Source organism: Artibeus jamaicensis, unplaced genomic scaffold, assembly GCF_021234435.1.
Source record: "Artibeus jamaicensis isolate MK-2021 breed Jamaican fruit bat unplaced genomic scaffold, CSHL_Jam_final contig_685, whole genome shotgun sequence".
Classification (NCBI taxonomy): Eukaryota; Metazoa; Chordata; class Mammalia; order Chiroptera; family Phyllostomidae; genus Artibeus; species Artibeus jamaicensis.
In genome coordinates, this window is record NW_026521924.1 from 2,945,326 (window position 1) to 2,973,029 (window position 27,704).

General features: G+C 38.1%; 1 protein-coding gene across 1 annotated transcript in view; it reads left to right on the plus strand.

Moving 5' to 3' along the window:
- The window catches only part of SEL1L2 (SEL1L2 adaptor subunit of ERAD E3 ligase), a 125,210-nt gene that overhangs the window by 62,246 nt on the left and 35,260 nt on the right, over nucleotides 1–27,704 (plus strand). Inside the window, exons 5-10 of the mRNA XM_053671158.1 lie at nucleotides 1,329–1,388; nucleotides 1,479–1,560; nucleotides 2,836–2,990; nucleotides 3,619–3,675; nucleotides 13,072–13,140; nucleotides 13,983–14,060. Of these exons, the coding sequence (XP_053527133.1) occupies nucleotides 1,329–1,388; nucleotides 1,479–1,560; nucleotides 2,836–2,990; nucleotides 3,619–3,675; nucleotides 13,072–13,140; nucleotides 13,983–14,060 (501 nt within the window). The remainder of the gene's footprint in view (nucleotides 1–1,328; nucleotides 1,389–1,478; nucleotides 1,561–2,835; nucleotides 2,991–3,618; nucleotides 3,676–13,071; nucleotides 13,141–13,982; nucleotides 14,061–27,704) is intronic.

Genomic DNA, 27,704 nt, shown 5'->3' on the forward strand with positions numbered 1-27,704 from the left:
GCAGGAAGACCTCAAAGCCCCAGAGATAAATCTAAGCGACGAAGAAATAGCAAAACTCTCAGACGCACAGTTTAAAACACTGGTCATCAGGATCCTCACAGAACTGGTTGATTATAGCCACAAATTAGAGAAACATATGAAGGCTAAACTAAGGGGAAATTAATGGAATTCCACAGGAAACCCATAGAGATGAAAAGGAAACTGGGACTCAAATCAATGGAGTGGACCAGAAGAAAGCAAATAATGGCCAAACAGAAAAGAGTCAAGGAGCAAGAATTCAAAGAAATGAGGAGAGTCTTAGGAACCTCCAGGACATCTTTAAACGCTCCAATATCCGAATTATAGGGGTACCAGAAGGGGGAAAGACACAACCACCAGTGGAAAAATTATTTGAACAAATAATAAAAGAAAATTTCCCCAATCTGGCAAAGGAAATAGACTTCCAAGAAATCCAAGAAGCTCAGAGAGTACCAAAAAAGTTGGACTCAAGAAGAAACACACCAAGGCATATCATAATTACATTAGCCAAAATTAAAATGAAGGAGAGAATCCTAGAAGCAGCAAGAGCTAAGGGGACAATCACCTACAAAGGAGTCCCCATCAGACTGTCAGCAGATTTCTCAAAAGAGACCTTACAGGCAAGAAGGGGCTGGAAAGAGGTATTCCAAGTCATGAAATCTAAAGACCTACAACCAAGATTGCTCTATCCAGCAAAACTTTCATATAGAATGGAAGGACAGATAAGGTGCTTCTCAGATAAGATCAAATTCAAGGAGTTCATCATCACCAAGCCCTTATTATATGAAATGTTAAAGGGACTTATCTAAGAAAAAGAAGTTAAAGAAACATGAACAGTGAAAGAACAACAAGCTCACAGTTATTAACAACCACACCTAAAACGAAAGCAAACTAAAAGAACAGCTAGATCAGGAGTGGACACATAGAAATGAAGATCTCAAGGAGGGTTAGCAACAGGGGAGTGGGAGGAGGAGATGGGGGGAGAAGGTACAGAAAATAAGTAGCATAGACAGTAGATAGAAAATAGATGGGGGGGCAAGAATAGCATGGGAAATATAGAACCTAAAGGACTTGAGACACATGGACATAATCTAAAGGGGGGTAATGGTGGGGATGGGGGGGCAGGGTGGAGGGGAATGAAGGGGGGAATAGAACAACTGTAACAATATAATCAATTTTAAAAAATAAATTAAAAAATAAAATAAAATAAACAAGTAAAACAAAAAAAATTCACTTCTGTGCTAGAAAAAAAGGCAATGATTAGTTTTAGTTTCAAATTTAGATTTTATATATATTTTTTTTAACTTTAGGCACTGATATATTATACCTTTGGAAGTGCTGGAGGAAGCATGATGTCTCAGATGATATTGGTTTGTAAATTAAATATTCTTGGATCCAAATATTTGTATTATAAATGTAGCACTATCAGAATATTAAGAATATATATGTCTGTGTTTTAGGGTTACAGATATTTGTCAGGAATCAATGTTCTACAGAATTGTGAAGTTGCCCTCTATCATTACAAGAAAGTGGCAGAATATAGTGAGTAATCCACATAATTTATTTTAAGATAAACAAACTTTCCAAGCAATTAACAACTAAATCAATGACAATTGACATATTTATGAAAGTATTAAAAGACTATACTTTTAACTCCTATTATAATACAATTCTTCTAATACAATGAGAGTTTTCTGATTTCTTATAGTTATTTTTCAAAGTTTTAAATGATTGTGCTTATCTTTTATTTTTGTTATTACATGTCCTCAGACAATTCTGCTTCACTTGTCCTTGTTTTGTTCTTTACTTCTACTGAGAATTTGAATGTAGTATCAATAAATATTAACATTTAGAATATGAGATGACTTGTTTAAAATGCCTGGAGAAGTGAATGTAACTTATGTACATTGGCTATCTCTATTACTAACTTGAGAACAATTCAAGTAATCACTGTTCTATTACCTTATCCTTCATCTACAAAAAAGAGAGCATGAGATTAACATAACATATTTTGCTATGTGTAATGTTTAGTACTAAACCCATGGTTTACTATAGCATATGTATAATGCATATCCTTATTTTTCCTTCAAAAATTTGAGCAAAAGTGTGCATTATACACAACAAAATACGGTATGTTTCTAGAATAATTTTCGAAGCTGTATGTAACATTTCATCTTGCAACATCACTGAACCAGACTATATGAAAAAAGTCTGCCAAGAAGTGAATAAGGAGAAGTCCATATGATTAGTTTCTATAGTCAGAACAATATCTAAATATATGTTTTTGCATTACTAGGATTTTATAAAATAAAGGGAAATAACTACTTTTGAATTTAAAATGCTATATATAACTATATATATGGTTCAAATTGCATGCTTTATCAGGTTTATTCAAGCATAGTTATCTTTATATTTATTTTCAGATTATCCATAGGAAGTAATTAAGGAGTGGTTATTGCTCTTATATTGTAGTTTCAGTTTCTGGAAAAGTCAGTAGCAGAAGGGGTCAGTTGCTTTCCCCTAAAATCTGTAAAAGCTGTCTTTTTTCCTTGGAACTGCTTGACCAAGATCTTTAGTAGGGTCTGATACATGTTGATACAATATTTGTATGGGTTGCAAAGCTTTCTTACACTTTTCTCAGAACCAAATACATTCAGCAAATTCATATCACCTGAGGATATTTCCCTTCTGTTACTAGACTAGATCTCTGCACAATTTAAAGAAAATAGGACTGATTAACAGTGTTTTCTCTAAGTGGACTGTTACCTCTTGAAGCCTTGTGTATTCTGGCTATTCTCTGGCTTGTTTTATTTACAGTTGCTGAAAAACTGGAAAGAAATGAAGGTATCCCAGTGGAAAAAGTCAGACTAACTGAGATACCTGAAAATCTGCGTTCTAACAGTGGGATTCTGGATTGGGACATATACCAATACTATAAATTTTTGGCAGAAAGAGGAGATGTACAGATACAAGTAATGTATACAGACAAGTTTAATTTTAAGAACATGCATATTACCAAGTCCTTGGTTTGTTCTAAGAACTAGAGAAGTTAAAAATGCTCCATCTTAAATAAGAAAGGGAAGTCACAGTCTTTCCTCTTTGTCCTTTTATGTCCCCTTCCATTTGCAGTTCCTATGGTCTATAAGAAAGCCAGTAATGGCAATTTGTTTTTACATTCACTCCTAAAAATTTATTTTTAAAAAGCCTAGATTTTAATTACAGAAGAAAGCACCATCCAATGTTGGTTTTAATATAAATGATCTCTTTCTTACCAGGATCTAGACATGTTCTATCTTTGGGAATGAGAATTGGATGGTGTGTGTGACCTTTTAGAGTCAAGAGTTAAGGCCTCTATGTTCATGTGTCCAGGTACTACTCTATACCAGCAGGCCACTCATTAAAGAAGCTATCTGCTCAGCATCAACAAATTACCCAATCAAAGATATAGTTTGGAATATTTCCCTGCTTATTTTTAAAAGACATGTCAAATGCATCGAAGTGAATCAATATACTATAGTAAAATCACCAAGTAAAAATTTTCTTTCCTTTATTTAAATTAACAGCACTGCTAAAATAATTTTCAAAAATCCTCTTTCCCAGGTTTCTCTTGGACAATTACATCTGATTGGGGGGAAAGGTCTAGATCAGGATTACTACGTAAGTCAATCTCAAGATTCCGTCATGTGGGGTGGGAAGGGTAGTACTGAGGTAGGATGATGGGCCAGTGAAAAAGGAAGGGGGAGTGGAAGAGTTGCTGGGGAAAGCTCGATGCTGCTTCCTTAGTCAGATCAGCTTTCCAGCTTTTGAGGAAAAACAAAGTTCACCAAAGGGAACACTTTTCCTACCTGCCTCCAAGTACAAAATTATAGAGGCTTCAGAAGGAGCCGTTGAGGCAGGGGAGTTTTCATGCTCTAAACTTTGCTTCTAAACACCCAAACACACTTTTAGACTGAGGTAAGGGAAGAAGATACTTCCACCTGCCGGCCTTGGACATTTCCCAAAGGCCAGTGATGGAAAGTCCACCTGGGAGTGTCTTACTAACAAGCCTGTGGACCAGCCTCAGCCCCATCTGGTTAAATCAGAGGACAAACGGCTTTCAATGTAATTGGAAGTATTATTAAGCATATTTATAAATTAGTATAGTTTCTTCAATCATTTTGCTTAATCTTACCTTATCTCAGTGAGGTTAGAAGATTAATTACAATAAACCCATGGAATAGCACAAAGAAAGAAGGAGCCAACCAGAGAAAAAAAAAAAAAAAAAAAAAAACCAAAAAAAAAAAAAACAATTCAAATTTAGTGAAGAAAAAGCAAATAAAGTTGACTGCACAGGATCCTCCTCAGTTAGATACTGGAGTCCTAGGATGAGATCTTGTCTAGATCCTGACCCTATATCCCCATAGATCTGGGGAAGTAACTAGGATTATTTTTTAAAGGGTTTTGCAGCCCTTGTCATTTTGTAGTAGCCATGTGCTCATTGTCTCAAAGAAACACATACCCTACTTCAACATGGTCCTAAAAGCTAACAGTAGAAATCACTTTATAAGGCAGTTATATAAGAGAGTTATCTATTGTTACTTTCCATCTCACTTTATTTATTTATTTTTCTTTTTTTATTTGTGTTCAATTACAGTTGTCCCCATATCCCCCCGCATTACTCTCCTCTGCTGTACTCACCCCATCCTCCCATATTTAATCCTCACCCTACCCATTGCCTATGTCCATGGGTCTTTTATACATACATATTCCTTGACTTGACCCTTCCCCTTCTTTCACTCATTATCCCCCACCTCCCTCCCTTCTTGTCACTGTCAGTGTGTTTTTTTATTTTATTGTCTCTAGTTCTTATTGCTCACTTGTTTGTTTTGTTGATTAGGTTCCACTTATAGGTGAGATCATATGGTATTTGTCTTTCACCACCTGGCTTACTTCACTTAGCATAACGCTCTCCAGTTCCATCCATGCTGCCACAAAGGGTAGGAGTTCCTTCTTTCTTTCTGTTATGTAGTATTCCATTGTGTAAATTACAACAGTTTTTTGATCCACTCATTTACAAAATGGGCACCTAGGTTGCTTCCACCACTTGGCTATTGTAAATTGCACAATGAACATTGGGGTGTATAGGTTCTTTTGAATTAGTGTTTCTGGATTCTTAGGGTATAATCCCAGCTGTGGAATTGCCAAGGCAAAAGGCAGTTCCATTTTTAGCTTTTTGAGGAAATCCCATACTGTTTTCCATATTGGCTGTACCAGTCTGCATTCCCACCAACAATGTACTAGGGTTTCCTTATCTCCACAACCTCTCCAGCACTAATTGTTTGTTGATTTGTTTATGGTGCTGTTGAGTAAGAGTGGAGAGTGTGGACCTTTGTCTTGTTCCTGATCTTAAAGGAAACACTTTTAGTTTTTGCCCATTGAGTATGATGTTGGCAGTAGGTATTTTGTATATGGCCTTTATTATGTTGACTTATCCTCCCTCTATTCCCACTGTGCTGAGTGGTTTTTATAATAAATGGGTGCTGGATTTCATCAAGTACTTTTTCTGCATCAATTGATATGATATTGTGATTTTTGTCTTTTTTAATTTTTAAATATGATTAATGATTGTGCTATTACAGTTGTCCCATTTTTTTTCTCCCCTTTATTCCCCTCCACCCTGTACCCTCCCTTTCACCATCATTTCCATATCTTAGTTCATGTTCATGGGTCATACATATAAATTCTTTGGCTTCTCCATTTCCCATACTGTTCTTAACCCCCTGCCTATTTTGTACCTACCATTTATGCTTCTTATTCCCTGTACCTTTCCCACATTTCTCCCCCTTCACCTCCCGCTGATCATCCTTCATGTGTTCTCCATTTCTGTGAATCTGTTCCTGTTCTACTTGTTTGCTTAGTTTGTTTTTTGCTTTTTTTGTTTTGTTTTTTCGGATTGGTCATTGATGGTTGTGAGTTTGTTGTTACTTTACTGTTCATAGTTTTTGAGATCTTCTTTTTCTTAGATAAGTCCTTTTAACATTTCATACAATAAGGGCTTGGTGATGATGAACTCCTTTAACTTGACTTTATCTGGGAAGCACTTTATCTGCCCTTCCATTCTAAATGATAGCTTTGTTGGACAGAGTCGTCTTAGATGCAGATCCTTGCCTTTCATGACTTCAAATACTTCTTTCCAGCCCCTTCTTGCCTGTAAGGGTTCTTTTCAGAAGTCAGGTGATAGTCGTATGGGAATTTCTTTCTAGGTAACTACTTTTCTCTGGCTGATTTTCATATTCTCTCCTTATCTTTAATCTTGGGTAATTTAATTATGAAGTGCCTTGGTGTGTGCCTCCTTGTGTCCAACATTTTTTGGACTCTCTGATCTTCCTGGACTTCCTGGAAGTCTATTTCCTTTGCCAGATTAGGGAATTTCTTCTTCATTGTGTTTTTAAATAAGTTTTCAACTTCTTGTGCTTCCTTTTCTCCTTCTGGCACCCCTATGATTCAGATATTGAAATGTTTAAAGCTGTCCTGGAGGTTCCAAAGCCTCTCCTCATTTTTTTTTTGAAGTCTTGTTGCTTCATTCTGTTCTGGTTGAATGTTTATTTCTTCTTTCTGTGCCAAATCATTGATTTGAGTCCCAGTTTCCTTCCCTTCACTATTGGTTCCCTGTATATATTCCTTTATTTCACTTTGCATAGCCTTCACGTTTTTCTCTATTTTGTGACCATACTCACCTATTTCTATGAGCATCTTGATTAACAGTGTTTTGAACTCTGCATCTGAGAGATAAGTGGAAGAGCCTTAGGTATTTGCCAGAATACCTAAGGGCAATTCAGGTCGCTGCATTGTGGCATGTGTGTGGGGTCAGAGCCTGAGAGGGAACAATGCCGCTTGCTCAGCTCTCTACTTTCAGTCACTTCCTCTGCTTCCCACCAGCAAATTGGGCCCTTCTGGTGCTGATTCCCAGGTGGGTGGATTGTGTACATTCTAGAACCCTGTGCTCTCTCCAGTGAACTCTCCTGTGAGGCTGGGAGTTTCTCCTGCTGCCTCAACCCCCACAGGTATTTTGAGGCTTTATTTCCCCAGGTTTTAACTTTGGGTTGCATGGTGCATCTCACTCCCCAGTTGTTTCTTCAGGTTTACCCACATTGGAATGTTGGACTGCCCAGTCCACCTGCTGCCACCTTACCTGCCTGGGTCCTCCAGCCACCACCTTGCTATGAGTTCTCTTCACCCCAGCTGCCTCTCTCTGCCCCGCCTACTGGTCTAGATGAATGTTTCTTCTTTAATACCTTGGTTGTTAGACTTCCATACATTTCAATTTTCTGGTAGTTCTGGTTATTTTTGTTTGTTTGTTTTTAAATGTGTTGTTGTCCTTCTTTTGGTTGTGCAAGGAAGCAAAATTTATCTACTTGCACCTCCATCTTGGCAGGAAAATCTAATCATTTGTATTTCTGTGTCATCAGTTGTTACTTTACTTTTTGATTTCTGATTTTGTTTATTTGGGTTATCTCTCTTTTTTTCTTGACGTGCCTGTTTAATGGTTTGTCAATTTTGTTTATCATCTCAAAACATGGATTCATCGATACTTTGAATTGTTTTTTGAGTCTCTATGTCATTTAATTCTGGTCTGATCATGTTTATTTCCTTTCTTCTACTAGATCTGGGATTTGTTTGTTGCTTTTTCTCTAGTTCTCGTAGGTGTAAGGTTAGGTTGTTTATTTGAGATTTTTCTCTCATCTTTAAGTAGTTGTGTATTGCTTTGAACTTCCCTCTCAGGCTGCCTTTGCTGTGTCCCATAGGTTTTGGTCTGTTTTGTGTCCATTTTTATTTGTTTCCAGATACTTTTTGATTTCTTCTTTGATCTCATTGTTGACCACTCATTATTTAATAACATATTATTAAGCTTCCATGTATTTGAATGTTTTTGAGGTGTTTTTTTCTTGAGATTGGTGTCTAGTTTTAAGCCATTGTGATCCAAGTAGATGCTTGATATAATTTCAATTTTCATGAATTTGTTCAAGCCTGTTTTGTGTCCTACCGTGTGGTCTATCATTGAGAATGACCCATGTGCATTTGAGAAGACTATGTATTTTTCTTCTTTGGAGTGAAGTGATCTATAAATATCATTTCAGTCCATTTAACCTAGAGTGTCATTCAATTATGCAATATTTTTGTTGGTTTTTTTGTTTGGAAGGTCTATCCAATGGTGACAGTGTAATGTTAAAATCCTCCACAATGACTGTATAGCTGACTAAATACTAAATACTAAATATTAAAATGGATAAGGCATAATTAAATTAAACTTAACAGAAAAATAATATAAACATGTAAGGTCAACTGCTTTGTCTACCTTGCTACCCAGTAAAAACAGCTAATATTGTCCTTTTCCAAGATGATTTTAAGAACCTAAGACAAAAGAAGTGCTCATAAATGTTTTTAGAGCAATATATTTTTGGCATTTTATTCTAGAGGAAATGTTACAAACTAATTAAACTGGGAATTTTCTTAGAACCAACAAAAAATCATGCCCATTTTTAAATAAAGAAATGTGCAATCAAATAATAAAACTTTACTTAGTATAATACCTGAGACATACTATATTTTATAACAAGATATCCTCAATTATAAGATACATTATTTTATGTTTAACTGAGAAAGAAAAAACACTGCAAACATAAATTGTATGATGCCATTGATGATAAGAAATGTCTTTATTAAAGGAGGATATACATCTTATAATCAGTAAAATATAATGGTAGATGCTCAGTAAATCTATGAAGGATGGATAGATGGATGGGGTCTATTTGAAGGGCTATAACAAAAATACCATAGAATGGGAGAGTTAAAACAATAGAATTTACTTCTCACAGTTTTGGTGACTGGACTTCTGAGATCAGAGTATCAGCATGGTTGGGTTAGGACTCTCTTCCAGTTTTCAGACTTCTCATTGTTTCCTCCAATAGCAGAAGGGAGGAGCTAACTCTGGGGCCTCTTTTATAAAGGTACCAATCCCATTCATGAGGGCTCTGCCAATTACCTCTCAACAGCCTCACTTCTGTCACTTTGGGCATTAGGTTTTCAGTATATGAACTATGAATTTGGGAGGGACACAAATATGCAGATCATAGCAAGTGAATGAATACTTGATCTTAACTTTTTGAAAACAAGAACTCAGGTTGGCTCTTGCATATTCATCAAAACAACTTGCATGGTATTTTTGTTCAGTGTTTAATAAAGTGTTGAAGTAATAGCTTTATGGGCAGGTTAATTTAAATAGAAAGAAAAGGTAATGGAAATGCCAAGTGAGCCATGAACATGGAGGACTATGGAACAGGGAATTTCGGAGAACCTCAATTCCTTTGGTCTTTATTGAATGGTTATATTGAAGAATGGGAAAAGCTCCAAGATACTTCTTGTTTGCTTCTGGTGAATAGATTATTATCTTTTAACAGTTCAAATCTAGTTTTCCAGAGTGAAACTTTTTTTTCTAGAACTCACTGTTGTCATACTTGAGAGACAAATTCTGAAACTGGACTTTGAAAATAATTTCATAGAATGATAATACTAGAGCTAGAATGGACCACATAGATTAAAATCCAGTCCTCTTGTTTAAAGACTTATAAATTTATTCTTAAATTCACTAAGTTATTTCTTCATTCCAGAAATATTTTCTGAGTGCCTATCATGTAATAGACACTGTACTAAGTATAGAGGATTCAACATTGGAGAAGACAAACAGTTAAGCAGACAATTAAATCAATGAATGCATAACATTATAAGGAAGGACAGCATTCTCTAGTACCACACAGAAGAAAACATGAATGAGGAAACCAAGGCCTGGAGATACAGTGATGTGCACAAATTATAGTAATCTGAGAGTATATTCGGATCTTGGCTCAATAGAGAGATTCATAAGAAATAACTTTATTTTTTATATTGGCTCTGATAAATATAATTTGTAAATCACACATTTGACTATACACTTAATTTCTTTACCCATGTTTATAAATCTTAAGAGGCTGCTATATTCTACTAAATAAAATAAAAGTCCTTAGCCTGGTATTCAAGATTGCTATAATATGGACCCATCATATTTTTTTCAAGTCTTAGGTTTTAGATATTCTACTTAAGTCATACTGAAGAAATTACTGGACACATCTTGGACATTCCCATCTCCTTTCTTTACTCATGTTATTCTCCCAGCCTATGATAACCTCTACACTGGTAAATGTTCTCCATCTTTCATGAGACCTTTATCACTTAAGGCCTCTTTCTTTAACTGAGAAATCTGAGTGCCAAGTACTTGGGGATTAGATTCAGGCTTTTTGTGGGACTCCAGTACCCTGGAGTGTCACTAAAATGGCTTAGATATTACCAATACCTTCCTTACAGTGTCATTGTGAAGATTAGTTAAGAAAAAACTTATAGCCCTGGCTGGCATAGCTCAGTGGATTGAGCACGGGCCTGCGAACCAGAGTATCAAGGTTCAATTTTCAGTCAGGGCACATGCCTGGGTTGCAGGCCAGTTTCCAGCAGGGGATGTATGAGAGGCAACCATACATTGATGTTTGTCTCCCACTCTTTCTCCTTCCCTTCCCCTCTCTCGAAAAATAAATAAATAAATAAATAAAATATTTTTTAAAAACTTATAAAATGCTTATCACAGAACTGACTACAATATGTATTATTTGATACCCCTCTAATTCTTTTTTGGTGTTCCTTTCATCCCACCTATCATCTATTGTCTTGTTGACATTTATATATATTCTTTTGTGGGCACAGTGTTTTTTATCTATGAATCACCTAGCATATAATACCCAGCATACTACCGTATATACATCAGGTTTCAATCAAGCTTTTTAAAAGATAAATGAAGAACAGAAGAGCCCTAGATGGTGTGGTTCAGTGGATTGAATGCCAGCCTGTGAACCAAATGGTTGCAGGTTTGATTCCCAGTCAGGGCACATGCTTGGGTGGCAGACCAGGTCCCCAGTAGGGAGGGCGTGTGAGAGGCAACCACACATTGATATTTCTCTCCCTCTCTTCCTCCATCCCTTTTTCTAAAAATAAATAAATAAAATATTTTTTAAAGAAGAAAGGAGATGGATGGATGAATGGAAGCATGATGTGATGAGGTCCAGCACTGGTGAAATTTGTACTTACATCCACAAGACAGACCAACTTAACTAATAAGCCTGTGGTTGTCAAATAAGTCGGCAATATTTCTAGAGCAAATTTACAAAACTACCCACATTTCTTCTTTAGGCAGTTTCATCTTTTTGGGAAGCAGCAGACCCTTGCACATCAGCCTAGTTAATGCTTTTTACAGTGCAGAAGAGTTGTCCCCTAATAAGATACTTTGGAGAGTATCTTCATTTCTCATTCCTAGGGCTGACTTTTTTTTATTACTCCATATCGTCTCTGAGGAGAGCTTCTGGGAATTCAGGATGAGGCCTATGGAATGAGGTAGCAAAAGACAGGGCAGATCTTATGCTTTCTAGACTGAGCGTTGCATCTAATGTTATAAACTAAAGAGAATCAGGTTTACTGGCATCCTTCAATTTGATTTAGAAGGAATTGGCCTCAAGTTCACCTCTACAGAAATATCTAGTCTCAGCAGGCATACAGTTGTATCTGGTCCTATTCACTCTGCCTAATAAACATTAAGATGCTATATACATAACTATGCCAGTTGTATAAACTGTCTTATCAGTACATAGTATCAACATAGATGTGTACTTTTTCAAAACAATGGCCTATTAGATGTGCAGCTGGGATTTATCTGTTCTCATTAAGCCATATGCCCATCACACCTTTCCAAGTGTGAAAAGTCCTCATATTCTAAATATATATGTGAGATACACACACACACACACACATAGTGTCTAGTAGAAGTAAGGCTTGCTTGAATGTGGTTGTTAAGGTTTGTGAATGTCTCACATAAAATGAACAACAACTTGGACATTTCCCCTAAAATGTCATATGGTGTGCTTGAGTGTGCTATTGTTATGTTACAGAATTATATGCTTATGATTTTGTAGTAAAAGATTTTGTAATAAAAAGGGGTGTTATTTGTGCTGGACTATATATATAGTCTCTAGGGTATATATATATAATCTCCAAATGCACATATATACTGAGGTTTGGCCAGAAGGTATCCAGTCATGTAATATGAAAAATAGAGATATTTACTGAAGAAGATACAAGAAACAGTGTACATAGGTTCCCTCAGTTCTCTTCAAAGTAAGCACATTGGGACCTCCCACAGTTCCCCAAATTGCCATCAGAACCCCCAACATATTCTTTTGAATCTCATCGTTGGTCTGAAATCTCTTTCCTGTCAAAGGTGATTTTAGTTGTGGGAAAAGTCAGAAGTTTCAGGGCACCAAATCTGGGCTGTAGTGGAGTAGAGTCACCTGGGTGATTAGATGTTTCACAAGAAAACTCTACATGAAACGTGAGTGGGCATATTGTCATGATGAAGCTGCCAATCACCAGTTTTCCATAGCCAAGGCCTTCTGAATCACCCAAATACTTTCCACAGAGGAAGGTTCAAGCTTAACACATAATTTAATGCAGATTCATTGCTCTATTCACTCAGTCATTTTGAATGTGATGGCCACACAATATACATGCTCACTTAGTGGCATCTACCTCCCCAACTGATTAGTCCAAGGAAATCATCATTGTTCGTGCATTTGCATTCCAGTCCACTTTCCTTGGTTGCAAGGTTACATCAATGTTATGCACACCATTCTCATTATATGAATAATGGCTGGACTTTTCCTGGACATACCTCATATACACACACATACACATATATACAATATGTGTGTTTGTGTGTGTAGATGTATATATATATACACACATATATAGTGTACATATTTATATATTCATTCTCCCACTCTTCAATTTATGGCTCAAATAGAATTTGGAATACTGCCTTGAAGAAAGAAGACATTACATAGACTTTTTTAGTGCATGTTAAATGAAATAAAGTTTTATTTGAAAAGCCATTTTGTAGAATATGTTTATGACTGTTAACAATACTCTTCCATTTCTCTCCAGAAAGCACTATACTACTTTTTAAAGGCAGCAAAGGCTGGAAGTGCAAATGCCATGGCATTTATAGGAAAGGTACATGCTTCATCTTGATCAATAACTTGCATTTTTTAAGCTAAGAAATTAATGGTATCAGTTGATTGAACCCAATGTAGGATAAAGGGATGCAGGCCTCTTTCATGGAAGCAGCTGAGAGGGGCATTTGGCTACAAAATGAGAGTAGTACCCCTGAGGAAATAGTTTTTTTAAAACCCCAGAAAACAGCAACTTTCACCTGAGACACCAAAAGCAACCTTGAAGTGCACCTGTCCCAGGATTCCTGACTGAGTATAGCTCAGAATCTCTCCCACAGTCTTTCCCCCTGGCATGTAACAGGAGATCAGGGCTAGTTGTACATCAAAGACTGGTACATTCTTCAATTCAATGAAGTGTCTTCTTCCTTCACTCCCAGAAGAAGACCTAGCTCCATGCTGACCAAAGTCCACCCTTGCGTTCCTGTTCCTGTAGAGAGGCATGTTCTTTCTTCTTCAAAGATCACTCCCTCTGCCAAGTACTGCCTTTGGCTCCCTGCAGCCAGCTTATATTTACTAGCAACCATGGGTACAAGTGCTCTGCTTCCAGAAGTGCTACATACAGTAAATTTAAATGCTAGCAAATGTGAAAAAACACAAATAGATCTTATGTCTTGGTCCTTGTGCAAGGTCACTCCGAAATGCATGTAGTAGATTGCTTCTTTAATTTTCCATTTTTTAAAAATTGAAGTGCAATCCGCATGACATAAATTAACCACTTAAAAGTGTACATTTCAGTGGCATTTACTACATTGGTTGTGCAACCTTTACCTTTATGTAGTTCTAAAACATTTTCATCACCCTCAAATTTCTTAGTTTTTTACATCATCTTTTGATTTTTTCTAGATGTATTTAGAAGGTAATGATGCAGCACCACAAAATAATGCTACTGCTTTCAAATACTTTTCCATGGCAGCCAATAAGGTATGTACCCAGCCCATTTCTGCAAACACATTAAAATACTTGGCTTCTATTACATACAGACTGGTGCTGAAAAGTTGACTCCAAAGCCTCATGCCTGGCTAACAGGCCTATGAGGACTTTTGTGTCTAAGAGAATGAGAATATTGTTAACTATAAAATATGGGATTCAGGTCACAGGAGAAACATGTCTTCTTGGTAAATAGAAAATGCCAATGGCTTGTGCTATCCTAGCAGAAAACCAGAGATAAGCTCAGCTCTCCCCTCTCCCATGCATAGATGAGGCCATCTAACTCAGAAGACAAGAAGTAAAATACAGTAGATAAGGACAAAGGAAGGAAAAACTCAATCAATAAAGCAGTAACTTCAGGACAATAACAACCAAGAAATGCCCAGTTTTCTCCCACTGGACCTTGCCCAAAAGCTGGAAATCCCTCTGGCCCAAGAAGAAAGTTGTCAGAGAGCCAGGCAGGACAAGATGATTGAGAGCAAGGCTCTGCAGACATTTGGTATGAATGCCAACCCTGCTACTTACTAGCTGTGTGACTAGGTATCAGGGGGGCTCCATCCCAAAGAGCTTCCCCAGCTGCCAGGATGAGAATAAGCCTACCAAGACATAATTTGCTTGGGGAGGAAAGGCTGACCAGTCTCTCAGAGGAGAAAGGCCTTGAGCCTCTTTCTTGATGGGCTTTTATTGGATTTAATTTGCATATGAATACAGGGCATATATGTAAAGCTCATCAATCATTGTCAGGCAGTCAAGATCAAGGAACAGATAACATTCAAAGAACTATAAGGGCTTATTCTGAGTCAAGGTCAGATAGAATGACGCTAAAGGGCCATAAAACTTTGAAAAACAAACTCATTTTATGCTGGGAACCTTAACATTTGAAAAACAAACTCATTTCATGCTGGGAACCTTAACATTTAAATTGAGGGCATCCTTAGCAAAGCAGGTTTCACAGGATTTTATGCATTCTTTCTTAGCCTTGATTGCCCCTAGGAACCTCCTGTTTCAGCACAGGGCCTCACTACCTCCAGCATTGTTCTAGGTTTAAGTCAGGCAGGAGAAGTAAGGCAGCCAAGAGATTAAGAGACCTTTTACAGACAGAATGAGGAGGCTATAACAAAGTTGAGGGGTGAGGGTCTTTTGTCCCTCCCCCATAATCCCCTAAACCCTTCCCTGATGGCTCCTTCCTGACTGTGCCTGTCTTAGGTTGTTCCTCCCTTGAGGCATTTTACCCATCACTCACTATCCAGCCATCATCCAGGGGCCAATCAGGGTGAAGTAAAGTGGGTAGAGGCCACCTGGCTCCTTAGTGGCTTATGGTCCCAAGGTCTTTTTACTCAGTCTTAGCCATGGAGGGGTTACAGCTTCTGAAACCAGGCAGGGCAGTTACCAACAACTAGGGACAAGTTACTTAATCTTTCTGTGCCTCAACTTCCCCACTTATAAAATGGGAATAGAAATATTTGCCTTGTATTATTGTTGTCAAGATTTATTGAGTTGACATTTCTGTGCTTCCTATTGTAAAGTAGTTAAGGCACTGCCTGGCATATAGTAAGTGCTATGTGTCAGTTATTATATTTAGTAGCCTGGGCCAGTTAGATAGAGTGAACTTCAAAGTGTATCCAAGGAAAAAGGGATTGGGTATATGAGGGAATATATAAATGGTGTTATACTGAAATTTTTTGCCTGGTTGCTAGGTTCAGTGAAACTGGTATCTGTCAGATAGAACATAATAGACTACCCTGAATCCCTTCAGTATGTAAAGAGCTCCTAATCACAATATTCATCAATTTAACAGGTGAAAACTTTCTGTCGCTGCACAACAGGAAACATTTTATTATTTTATGTCATACTGCAATACTAGCAGTAAAGATATGCTCAAATCAGGGAATATTATCAACTGCTCTTTTTTGAAACCCACATGCTGCTCTTGGAGCTTAAATATAAACAACTAGCACTTCAATGCTGCTGCTATTGTGGCATAAATTACTGAGAAGACCGGTACTCGACTCCTCTCCTTTGTAATTTATATGAAATTGTTGCTCAGCAAGACAGTTATCTGGTGTAGCATTAGATGAGGATGACAAGAAAGAGCCAACCAAAAAAAGGGGTACTATAATAGGAAGATGTCTTATAATCTGGCAAATAATGCTGATTTCTCAGCTCAAGGGAATGACGCCAGGAAGTTGAGTGTGTAAAAGCAATTCAGGGTTGTGTAACCAACAGTGATCTAAGTTACTCTTGTTCTAAACCTGAGCTACCTTCTCTTACAAAGGAAATCCGACATTGTATTTAAGGTAATTGCTCTGAATAGCATCAGGTGGACATGGCCATATATTCCTTTATTATGACCTGGACAATTTCTGAGATTTCTCACTTGAGGTCAAAAGTAAAAGGTGTCTGTCTTCCACTCTTTGCACACCCATACTCTTCTTTTACTGATTTTTTTTAATTGCTTTTCAATGATCTTGAGTAAAATCAATACCAGGATGCAAAGATACAGACTTTATAACTCTTTTCTCTTTATTTACTCAGAAACATGAACATTTATCCAATGATACTGAGCCCAAATTTGGACTATATTCTTCTTGTTTTCTCTCTCAAACCTCTAAACATACCAAGTCCATCCCCATCCCCATGCTTTTGTCCTTCCTTCTCCCTTTCCAAATTCATATTCTGAATCCTACTCATCCCCTAGAGCAGAGTTTAATCCTCTCTCCCTCAACAAAGCCACCCTTACCCTTCTTGGCTCCTGTAATCTTCTCCCTCTTCTGAACTTGCCCTGCACTCATGCTACATACTGCTAGAACTTTAATTCTTCTACGTTAGGGCTTCTCCCCTGCTGTCTGAAGACCAAATCTTCTCAACTAGAGAAGGGCTTCAGTCTGGGTACATAGTAGGAGTTCATTAAATATTTGCCAAATAAATTATTATCTCCTCCCTAAGTTCGTGTCAATTAACCTAAGGGCCCTAATGTGGAAGTTATATTTGGGGTGACTGCTTACACAAACATTAAGGTTGACCCAGAAAGTGTTTTTAAAATTAAGGAAATTTTATATCAAAATCTGGATATCGAAATTGTCTTGGAAAATGGGAAGAGCTGACCATATAAAGGATGCTATTCCATGTAACAACTGCGTGGAGAGGATCCAAGATAGTAAGTGGTAAGTGGATGTTACACTCACCTCCTCCCAGGGCCAAACTGAAACTATAACTAGTATATAGAACAATCATCCTGAATAACCAGCTAAAGACTAGATGAACAGAAGTCTTATAACCAAGAATTTACAGAAGAAGCCCCATCAAGACTGGGAGGAAGGGCAGAGGCATGAAGAGGGCTAATCCATTGAACATGGGTTCAGTGGCTAAAACTTCAGAGGTATATCTTGGCTGTACAGTTTCCCCTGAGAAGCATGGGGTCTCAACACCGAGGCAGGCTCCTCAGCCCAGAGCACAAGAGCCAGGAAGAGGAGCTCATATACTATCTGGCTGTGAAAATCAGCAGGGATGCTGTCTGCCAGGGAGAGATGAGAGCCTGCTAGAAACCCAGGCACTCTCTTAAAGGGCCAACATATGACACCTTGTTTGTAGTCACCACCCTTGGCTCTGGCAGAGTGAGGGCAGCTCAGAACAGACTGTTGTGTGGGAAGAGACTGGATTATGTGGCTCCAGAAAGAGAGGTGGAGGGAAAACTGCCAGGATCCCTGTGCTGAGTCCCTCTCCCACACTGCCCACAGCTGCCATCTTTCTTGAGTTGAGCACTCCCCTCCATAGGGCATCAGCCTGGAGGATGCAATAGCAACACTCTCTTGAATTACTGTCACCTCACCCTGCTAAGCTCACACACTGCAGGGAAGTCAGGTGCCTGGACATGTGATGTAAAGGTCTAGGTGGACTTAGGTCATATCAGAGACTGAGTTGTGTACCTCTGAGACACAGGCTACTCCTCTTCTTCCTGAGAGCCTGACTGGGCTGACACCTCATGAGAGATTAACTAGCTCCACCATCCCAACTCCTTGCCACCTCACTCTGCTGAACTCAGGCTCTTGAGGAAGTCTCAGCAGAATCCAAGACAGACTGAGTCATGTGACTAAGGTGAGGGCCAATTTTTCCTCAAACTATTCCTTGTTGGAAACCACTCTGCCTGGTTTCAGGAGTTATAACTACTCCCCATGGCTAAGGATGAGCAAGTGACCTCTGGAATGCGAGTCACAGGAGACAAAGCTGGTCTCTGGTAGCAAACGCTGCCTCGGCTTACTCCCCTGCCCCCAAAACATGGTCCATGTTAATGATGGGTAAGACTCCTCACAGCAAGGGGCAACCCAAGCCAGACATGACCACTTGGGAGGCCATCATGGAAGTACTCTGGGGGCTGCGACAAACAGGGAGCAATGGACCCTTGCCCCCCCCCCCAGCTATTCTGACATAGCCCAGGTCCCCATGTCCTCTGGGAAAAGTGCTTCCTGGCTTTAATCCACTTAAGCCTGAAAATATGTGTGGGGAGGTGGAGCACCTCCTTGCCTTGCTAGAGCAGTATCTGGGGTAATCAGGCATAAGAAAGAATTCCTAAAAATCCTGTGAAGCCTACTCTGATAAGAGTGCTTTCATTCATATGTTAAGGGTCCGAGCAGGAAATGAGTATGTCTCCCAAAGTTTCTACAAACCCTCTTTCCTGACAGACACTGACTCAGACTAAGTCCTCAGATTTCTTTGAAATGTTATCTACTGTTTGATCCTTGCCGCCCTGTATTCCTGTGTATTACAGCCCAATAAAAGCCTCTGGAGGAAGGGGCTCCTGGCCTTTTTCCTCTGAGAAACTGGCCACCTCTCCGTCCCAAGCAGATCATGTCTTGGTAGTGTTTACTTTCATTCATGGCAGACGGGAGCACTTGAGGGCAAAGTCACCCCCACAATTCCTATGTAGAGCCCTCCCTTTATATGGCCAAATTGGTCTATTTGGACCTCATAAGCTCTACAGGACTCATCTTGATGACTACCCAAGACCCTTCCCTGACACAAAGGTCTGCAGGCTTCTGGCAGGTGGCAGCTGGCACTGGTATACTTTGGGACTTTTTCTGAGTGGTCTCAGACCCAGCACTAGCACAGAGTTTGAATCTGTATCAGTCTAGTGAACACTACTCACCCCTAGCTGGTAACTTACTGAGAATCTACCTCATACAACTCAAGTACTGCCAGAGGCTCTTTCAGTGACTGAGCCAAATGAGCAGCCAGTGGAGGCAGGCAGAGGCAGATCTCGGGATGCCTTGGGCCTTTTGCTGATTGGCCCAACTTGGTGCAGGAAACAGCTAGCTGTGGTACACAGCTTGGCTCTTCCACTGCACATCCAGGCCAAGAAAGGGCAGCCATAAACTGTGGATACCATTATAGCTCTGAGCAGTTCACTTAGGGGCAGTTACAGGAAGTTTCTGACATTGATGTGCACTGAATTCCCTCTCAAAAAGCCCCCAAATCAGCACATTCTGTAGCAGAATTCAGACAATATCAGAGCAGGACCAAATTAGCTCCACAAGTGGCATATCCAATAGGAGATCTCAGCAGGCACCAGAACCTGCTGGTGATAATTCCACTTTGTGTGGTCAGCACCCACACAATATCTCATAAACTAGTTGGGGTCAATCTTCAGAGTCAGCCAGCCCTACATACAGAGGGGCAAACAGCAATCAAAACTCACTTACAATAAAAATGCACACATAGTACATTCCTGGAGACCGCACCACTAGGACCCAGAAGGCACTAATATATAAGGCCATCCTGCAAAGACTGGAAGACATAGAAGATCTGCCTAGTACACAGAAACAAACACAGAGAGGCAACAAAAATGGAGAGACAAAGAAACATGCCACAAAAGAAAGAAAATAAAAACTCTTCAGCAAAATAACTAAAGGAGATGGAAGCAAGCAATAAACCAGATATAGAGTTCAGAATGGTTATACAGATACTCAAGGAACTTAGGAATGAATAACTTCACCAACATAAAAAAAGAACATGTAAACCATAAGAAAGTACCAATCAGAAATTAAGAGTACACTATCTGTAATGAATAATACACTAGACCAGCAATTTTCAACCTTTTCTGTCTCATGACACTCAAACTACTAAAATTCTGCAGCACACCAAATAATGTTATATTTTTTGGCTGACATGACAAAAAATATATAATTTTGATTCATTCACACTGGATGTGTTGGCACTATTGTTGTTGTGTTGGCTATTGTCATTTTTTTATTGAACAATCTAAGAGAAAAGAGGTCGGTTCCCTGATTAAACACATATTACATGTTTTAAAATGCCTTGCAGCACACCGATAAGCCACAGCACAATAGTTCAAAATTGCTGCAGTAGAAGGAAGCAACAGCAGGTTAGATGAACCAGAGAATATAATCAGTGATTTAGAAGACAGTGTAGAGAAAACACCCAATCAGAACAGGAAAATGAAAAAAAAGTTAAATGAGAATAGTTTAGGGGACCTTTGGAACAACATGGAACATAAGAATATCTGCATGCTAGGTGTACCAGAAGGAGAAGAAAGAGAGCAAGGGACTGAGAACCTATTTGATAAAAGAATGCCTGGAAACTTCCCTAATCTGGTGAAGGACAAAGGCACACAAGTCCAAAAATGCAGAGTCCCAACCAAGATGAACCCAAAGAGGCCCACACCAAGACTCTTCACAATTGGAAAGGTTAAAATGGAAAAGGTTAAAGACAAAAAGAATCCTAAAAGCAGCAAGAGAAAGAAGACAGTTACTTACCTACAAGGGAGCTCTCATAAGACCGTCAGCTAATTTCTCATCAGAAACATTCAGGCCAGAAGAAATTGACACAAAACATGCAAAGTGATAAAAAGCAAGGACCCGCAACCAAAACTACTCTACCCAGCAAGGCCACCATTTACAATTAAATGAGAAATAAATAACTTCTTGGACAACAAAAGCTAAAGGAGTTTATGACCACCTAACCAGTATTATAAAAAGTATATTAAACGGACTTCCTTAAGAAGAAAAAATATAGTTATAAAGAATAAAATAGCAATAAATATGTACCTATTAATACTCACTTTACATATTTACATGCCTAAATACTTCAATCAAAAGACGTAGAGTAGCAGAATGGATAAGAAAACAAGGCCAATATATATGCTGTCTATAAGAGACACACCTCAGAATGGAAAATACACACACTGAAATAAAGGGATAGAAAGAAGTATTTCATGAAAATAGAAATAAAAAAGAAGCCTGTGGTAGCAATACTTATATCAAACAAAATAGACTTTAAACCAAAGTCTATAGCAAGAGACAAAGAAGGACACTAATAACAACATAGGGAACAGTTCGACAGAGGATATAACCCTTTTAAACATCTATACATCCAACATAGGAGCACTTAAGTATATAAAGCAAATTTTGGTGGACATAAAGGGAGAGTTTGACAGTTATACAGTCATAGCAGGAGATTTTTACACCCCCATTGGCATCAATGAATGGATCTTCCATACAGCAAATTAACCAGAAAAATGGTGGCCTTAAATGATACACTAGGCAAGATGGGTTCGAATGATATTTTCAGAGCATTTCATTACAAAGTAGCAAAATATAAATTCTTTTAATGTGCAGAACATTTTCTAGGATAGGCCACATGTTAGGACACAAGTTTTTACAAATGTAAGAAGATTGAAATTATATCAAGCATCTTCTCTGACCACAGTGGTATGAAACTAAAAATCAATTATAAGAAAAAAACTGAAAAATGCACAAACACGAGGAAGCTAAATAATAGCTTACTAAACAATGAGTGGGTTAACAATGAAATCAAGAAATAAATCAAAAGATACCTTGAGACAAATGGAAATAGGAACACAACTCAAAATCTGTGGGACACAGAAAAGCAGTAATAAGAAAGAAATTTATAGTATTACAGGCCTACCTCAAGAAAGATGAAAAACCTTAAATAATCAAAATTTACACCTAAAGGAATTAGAAAAAGAACAAAAAACAAAGCCCAGAATGAGTAGAAGAAAATAAATAATAAAGATTACAGCATAAACCAATGAAATAGAGTCTAAAAAAGACAATACAAAAGATCAATGAAACCAAAATCTGTTTCCTTGAAAAAATAAATGAGACTGATAAAACTTTAACCACAGTCATCAAAAAAAAAAAAAGAGAGGGCCTATATCAAATCAAATCAAAAATAAAAGAGGAGCCCTGGCCAGGTGGCCCAGCTGGTTGGAGCATCATCCTATACATCAAAAGGTTGAGAGTTTGATCCAAATGCAAGATATAAAGAAAAAGTGATGCCCTGACCAGTGTAGCTCAGTTGGTTTGGCATTGATCCACAAAGAGAGATGTCCTTAGTTGATTCCCAGTCAAGGCACACACCTTGGTTATGGGTTTGACCCCCAGTCATGACATGCATGGGAGGCAACCAATCAATTTTTCTCTTACACCAATGTTTCCCTCTAGCTCTCTCTCCCTTTGAAATCAATAAACATATTCTTGAGTGAGGATTAATATTTTTAAAAAGAATTTTAGTGAGAGAGAAGTAACAACCAACGCCACACACGTGCAAAGGATTATAAGAAAATCTTACAAGCAACTATATGCCAGCAAACTGGACAATCTGGAAGAAATGGATACATTCTTAGAAACATACACTCTCCCAAAACAAAATCAAGAAGAAACAGAAAATCTGAACAGACTAATTATAACTAATGAAATTGAAGAAGTAACCAAAAACATCCAAAACACAAAAGTTCTGGACCAGAGGGCTTCATATTTGAATTATACCATGTATTCAAAAAAGAATTGATACCTATCCTCAAATTATTTCAAAAAATTCTAGAGGAGGAAAGAGTTTCAATCTCATTTTACAAGGCCAGCATTATTTGAGTTCCAAAAACAGATAAAGACAGTACAAAGAAAAAAATTATAGGCCGATGTCCCTGATGAACATGAATGCAAAAATCATGAACAAAATACTAGTAAATTGAATCCAGCAATACATTAAAAAATCATACACAGTGATCAAATGGGATTTATTCCTGGAATGCAAGGTTGGTACAATAGTCACAAATCAATTAAAGTTATACACCACACAAACAAAATAAAAAATAAAAACCATATGGTCATACTAGTAGATTTAAGAAAAGCATTTGACAAAATCCAACACCCTTTTATGATTAAAAAAAATCTCAGCTAAGTGGGAATAAAGGAAACATATCTCAACATAATAAAGTCCAAATATGACAAGCCCAGAGCTAATATCATAATGGAGAAAAACTAAATATGTTTTCTTTAAAGTCAGGAACATGAAAGAGATGTCCACTTCCACCACTCTTATTCAACATAGTACTGGAATTCCTAACCACAGCAATTAGACAAGAAGAAGAAATAGGCATCCAAATTGGAAAGGAAGAACTAAAGTAAAACTGTCAATATTTGTAGTGACATGATACTGTATATTGAGAACCCTAAAGACTGCACACATGTATACAAAAACCTACAAAACTGATAAATGTATTCAGTAAAGTAGAAGGATACAACATAATTTTTCAGAAATTGGTTGCATTTTATACAATAATGATTGTCAAAAAGAGAAACTAAGAAAACAATTCCATTTACAACTGCATAAAAAAATAAAATATCTTGGAATAAATTTAACAGAAGAGGTATATATTTGTTCTAAAAAATTATGACATTAAAGAAAGAAATTGAAGAAGATACAAATAAATGGAAGCATATACCATTCTCAGGGATAAGAATTAATATCATTAAAATGTCCGTACTACCCAAAGCAACCTATAAATTCAATGCAATCCCTATCAAAATACAAATGGCATTTTTTCACAGAACTGGAACAAGTATTCCAAAAACTATGTGGAAGCCCAAAAGACCTGAATAGCCACAGCTATCTTGAGATAGAAGAGCAAACTTGAAGGTGTGATGCTACCTGATATCAAACTATACTACAAGGCCATAGTAATCAAAACAGCATGTTATTGGCATAAAAACCAACATATAGGCAATACAAAAGAATAGAGGACTAAGAAATAAACACATACTTATATGGTCAATTAATACATGAAAAAGTAGGCAAGAACATACAATGGAGTAAAAACAGTCAATTCAATAAATGATGTTGGGAAAATGGGACAGATGCATGCAAATAAATGACACTAGACCACCTTGTTACACCATATACAAGAAAAAATTCAAAATGGATTGAAGACTCTAATGTAATACTTGAAACTATAAAGCTCCTAGAAGAAAATATAGGCAGCAAAATCTCTGACATTTCTCTTAGCAATATATTTTCTGATATAGCTCCATGAGCAAGGAAAACTGAAGAAAAAGTAAATGAATGGGACAACCTCAAACTAAAAGGTTTTTCACAGAAAAGGAAACCATCAACAAAACAAAAATACAACCTACATAGTGGGAGAAGCTATTTAATAATGAGATATCCAATAAAAGGTTAATATCCAAAATTTATATATAAAGAACTCATAAAACACCAAAAACCCAAACAGTACAATTAAAAAATAGGCAAAGGACCTGAACACACACTTTTCCAGAGGACATACAGATTCCCAATAGGCAAATGAAAAGATGCTCAACATCACTAATTATCAGAGAAATTTAAATTAAAGTCATAATGCAATATTGTCTCACACCTGTCAGAATGGCTATCATCAATAAATCAACAAACAAGTGCTGGCAAGGATGTGGAGAGAAGAAACCTTCTGTACTGTTGGTGGGGATGCAGACTGGTGCAACCAGTATCAAGAACAGTATGGAGTTTCCTCAGAAAATTAAAATGCAACTACTTTATATAACCCAGCAATTCCACTTCTGGATATATACCCAAAGAAACCCAAAACACTCATTCAAAAGAACATGTACACCCCTTTGTTCATTGCAGCAGTTATTAACAATAGCCAAGATATGTAAGCAAGTCAAGTGCACATCAATAAACAGTGGATAAAAAACTGGTAGTACTTATATAGAATGGAATATTACTCAGCCACAAAAATGAATGAAATCTTACCATTTGTGACAGCTCAGATGGACCTAGAAGGTATTATGCTAAGTGAAATCAGTCAGTCAGACAAAGACAGGTGCCACATGATATAACTTATATGCAGAACATTAAGGAACAGTATAAATGAACAAACAGAAACAGACTTATAGATATAAAAAATAGACTAATGGTTGCCAGAGGGGAGAGGGGTTTGGGCACTGGGTAAAAAAGTAAAGGAACTGAGAAATACAGATTTGTAGTTACAAAATAAGCATGGAAATGTATATTATAGCATAGGAAATATAATCTATAACATTGCAATAACTGCCTATGGTGCCAGGTGGGTACTGGAAATATTGGGGGGGGGGGGACACTTTGTAAAATATACCACTGTCTAACCACTATGCTGAACACTTTTTTTCCATGTTTTTAAATTTATTTTTTAATTGATTATGCTGTTACAGTTGTTCTATTCCCCCCTTCATTCCCCTCCACCCTACCCCCCTTCCCCACCATTACCCCCCTTTAGTTTATGACCATGTGTCTCAAGTCCTTTAGATTCTATATTTCCCATGCTATTCTTGCCCCCCCATCTATTTTCTATCTACAGTCTATGCTACTTATTTTCTGTACCTTCTCCCCCCATCTCCTCCTCCCACTCCCCTGTTGCTAACCCTCCTTGAGATCTTCATTTCTATGTTTGCACTCCTGATTTAGCTGTCCTTTTAGTTTGCTTTTGTTTTAGGTGTGGTTGTTAATAACTGTGAGTTTATTGTCCTTTCACTGTTCATGTTTCTTTAACTTCTTTTTCTTAGATAAGTCCCTTTAACATTTCATATAATAAGGGCTTGGTGATGATGAACTCCTTGAATTTGATCTTATCTGAGAAGCACCTTATCTGTCCTTCCATTCTAAATGAAAGTTTTGCTGGATAGAGCAATCTTGGTTGTAGGTCTTTGGATTTCATGACTTGGAATACCTCTTTCCAGCCCCTTCTTGCCTGTAAGGTCTCTTTTGAGAAATCTGCTGACAGTCTGATGGGGACTCCTTTGTAGGTGACTGTCCCCTTAGCTCTTGCTGCTTCTAGGATTCTCTCCTTCATTTTAATTTTGGCTAATATAATTATGATGTGCCTTGGTGTGTTCCTTCTTGGGTCCAACTTCTTTGGTACTCTCTGAGCTTCCTGGATTTCCTGGAAGTCTATTTCCTTTGCCAGATTGGGGGAAATTTTCCTTTATTATTTGTGCAAATAAGTTTTCCACTGGTGGCTGTGCCTTTCCCCTTTCTGGTACCCCTATAATTCGGATATTGGAGCGTTTAAAGATGTCCTGGAGGTTCCTAAGACTCTCCTCATTTCTTTGAATTCTTGCTTCCTGACTCTTTTCTGTTTGGCCATTATTTGCTTTCTTCTGGTCCACTCCATTGATTTGAGTCCCAGTTTCCTTTTCATCGCTACTGGTTTCCTGTGCAATTTAGTTCATTTCAATTAGTTTCACCTTCATATGTTTCTCTAATTTGTGGCTATAATCAACCAGTTCTGTGAGGATCCTGATGACCAGTGTTTTAAACTGTGCGTCTGAGAGTTTTGCTATTTCTTCATTGCTTAGAACTATGGGCTCAGGGACTTTGAGAATTTGCGACATTTTTGGTCTGTTCTGGCCCTTTAAGTATGAGAAGCAGCGCCTTGGACTCCGAGGTTGCTGGGTTGTGACGCTGTATGTGGGGGCGTGGTCAGAGCGGGGAAATGGCGGCGCCCTCTACTGCCGCTTGCCGCGGGGACGCCGGTCCAACCGCCCACTCCCTCGCCTGTCTGATTGCGCACAAATAGGCGACCACAGTCAACACACAGCACCACTTCCCTGCTGTCTCCTCCGCAGTCGCTCACCTGGTGGCTTGCTCGGTGGCTCACTAGGTCCAACCCTGCGTCTGGATTCGCGCGTCTGGATTCCGCGCCTGAGTCCGTCTGACCGAGTCCTCCTGTGCAACCCCTCACCAGCCGCTGGTTTCACCCCTCACTGGTCAGGGTGAAGAATTTGTTGTTAACGGACTTCTGAAAAGTTCAATTTTCCGTGTTCTGGTTGCGTTGTCTGTTGCTAATATTTAGTTGTCCCTAAACTTGGTTGTGTGAGGAGAAGGCACGGCACATCCACCTATACCTCCATCTTGGTGGAAGTCTCTGAACACTTTAATAAATATACTGAATATAAACTGTAACTGAAAAAAATAAGTAAAAACTAAAATAAGATGAAAACCAAAAAAAATTCAGATAGCTAGAAAGTGAAATTTATCATTATTTCTTCTTAATGGTTTGATGTATATTTTGCCAGAATTTTGCAATGAAATATATATTTTCAATTCAACTTATTTTATTTTTTATTGTTATTTGATTACAACTGTCCCCCTCTTTTCCCATTATTCTCCCCTGTCCTGCCTACCCTTACCTCTCCCACATTCAGTCCTCCCCTGCCATTGTCCCTGTCCAAGGGTCCCTTATACATGTTCCTTCACTTGACCCTTCCCCTTCTTTCACTCATTATCTCCCTCCCTCCTCCCCTCTTGTCACTGTCAGTTTGTTCTTTATTCCAATGTCTCTGGTTTATT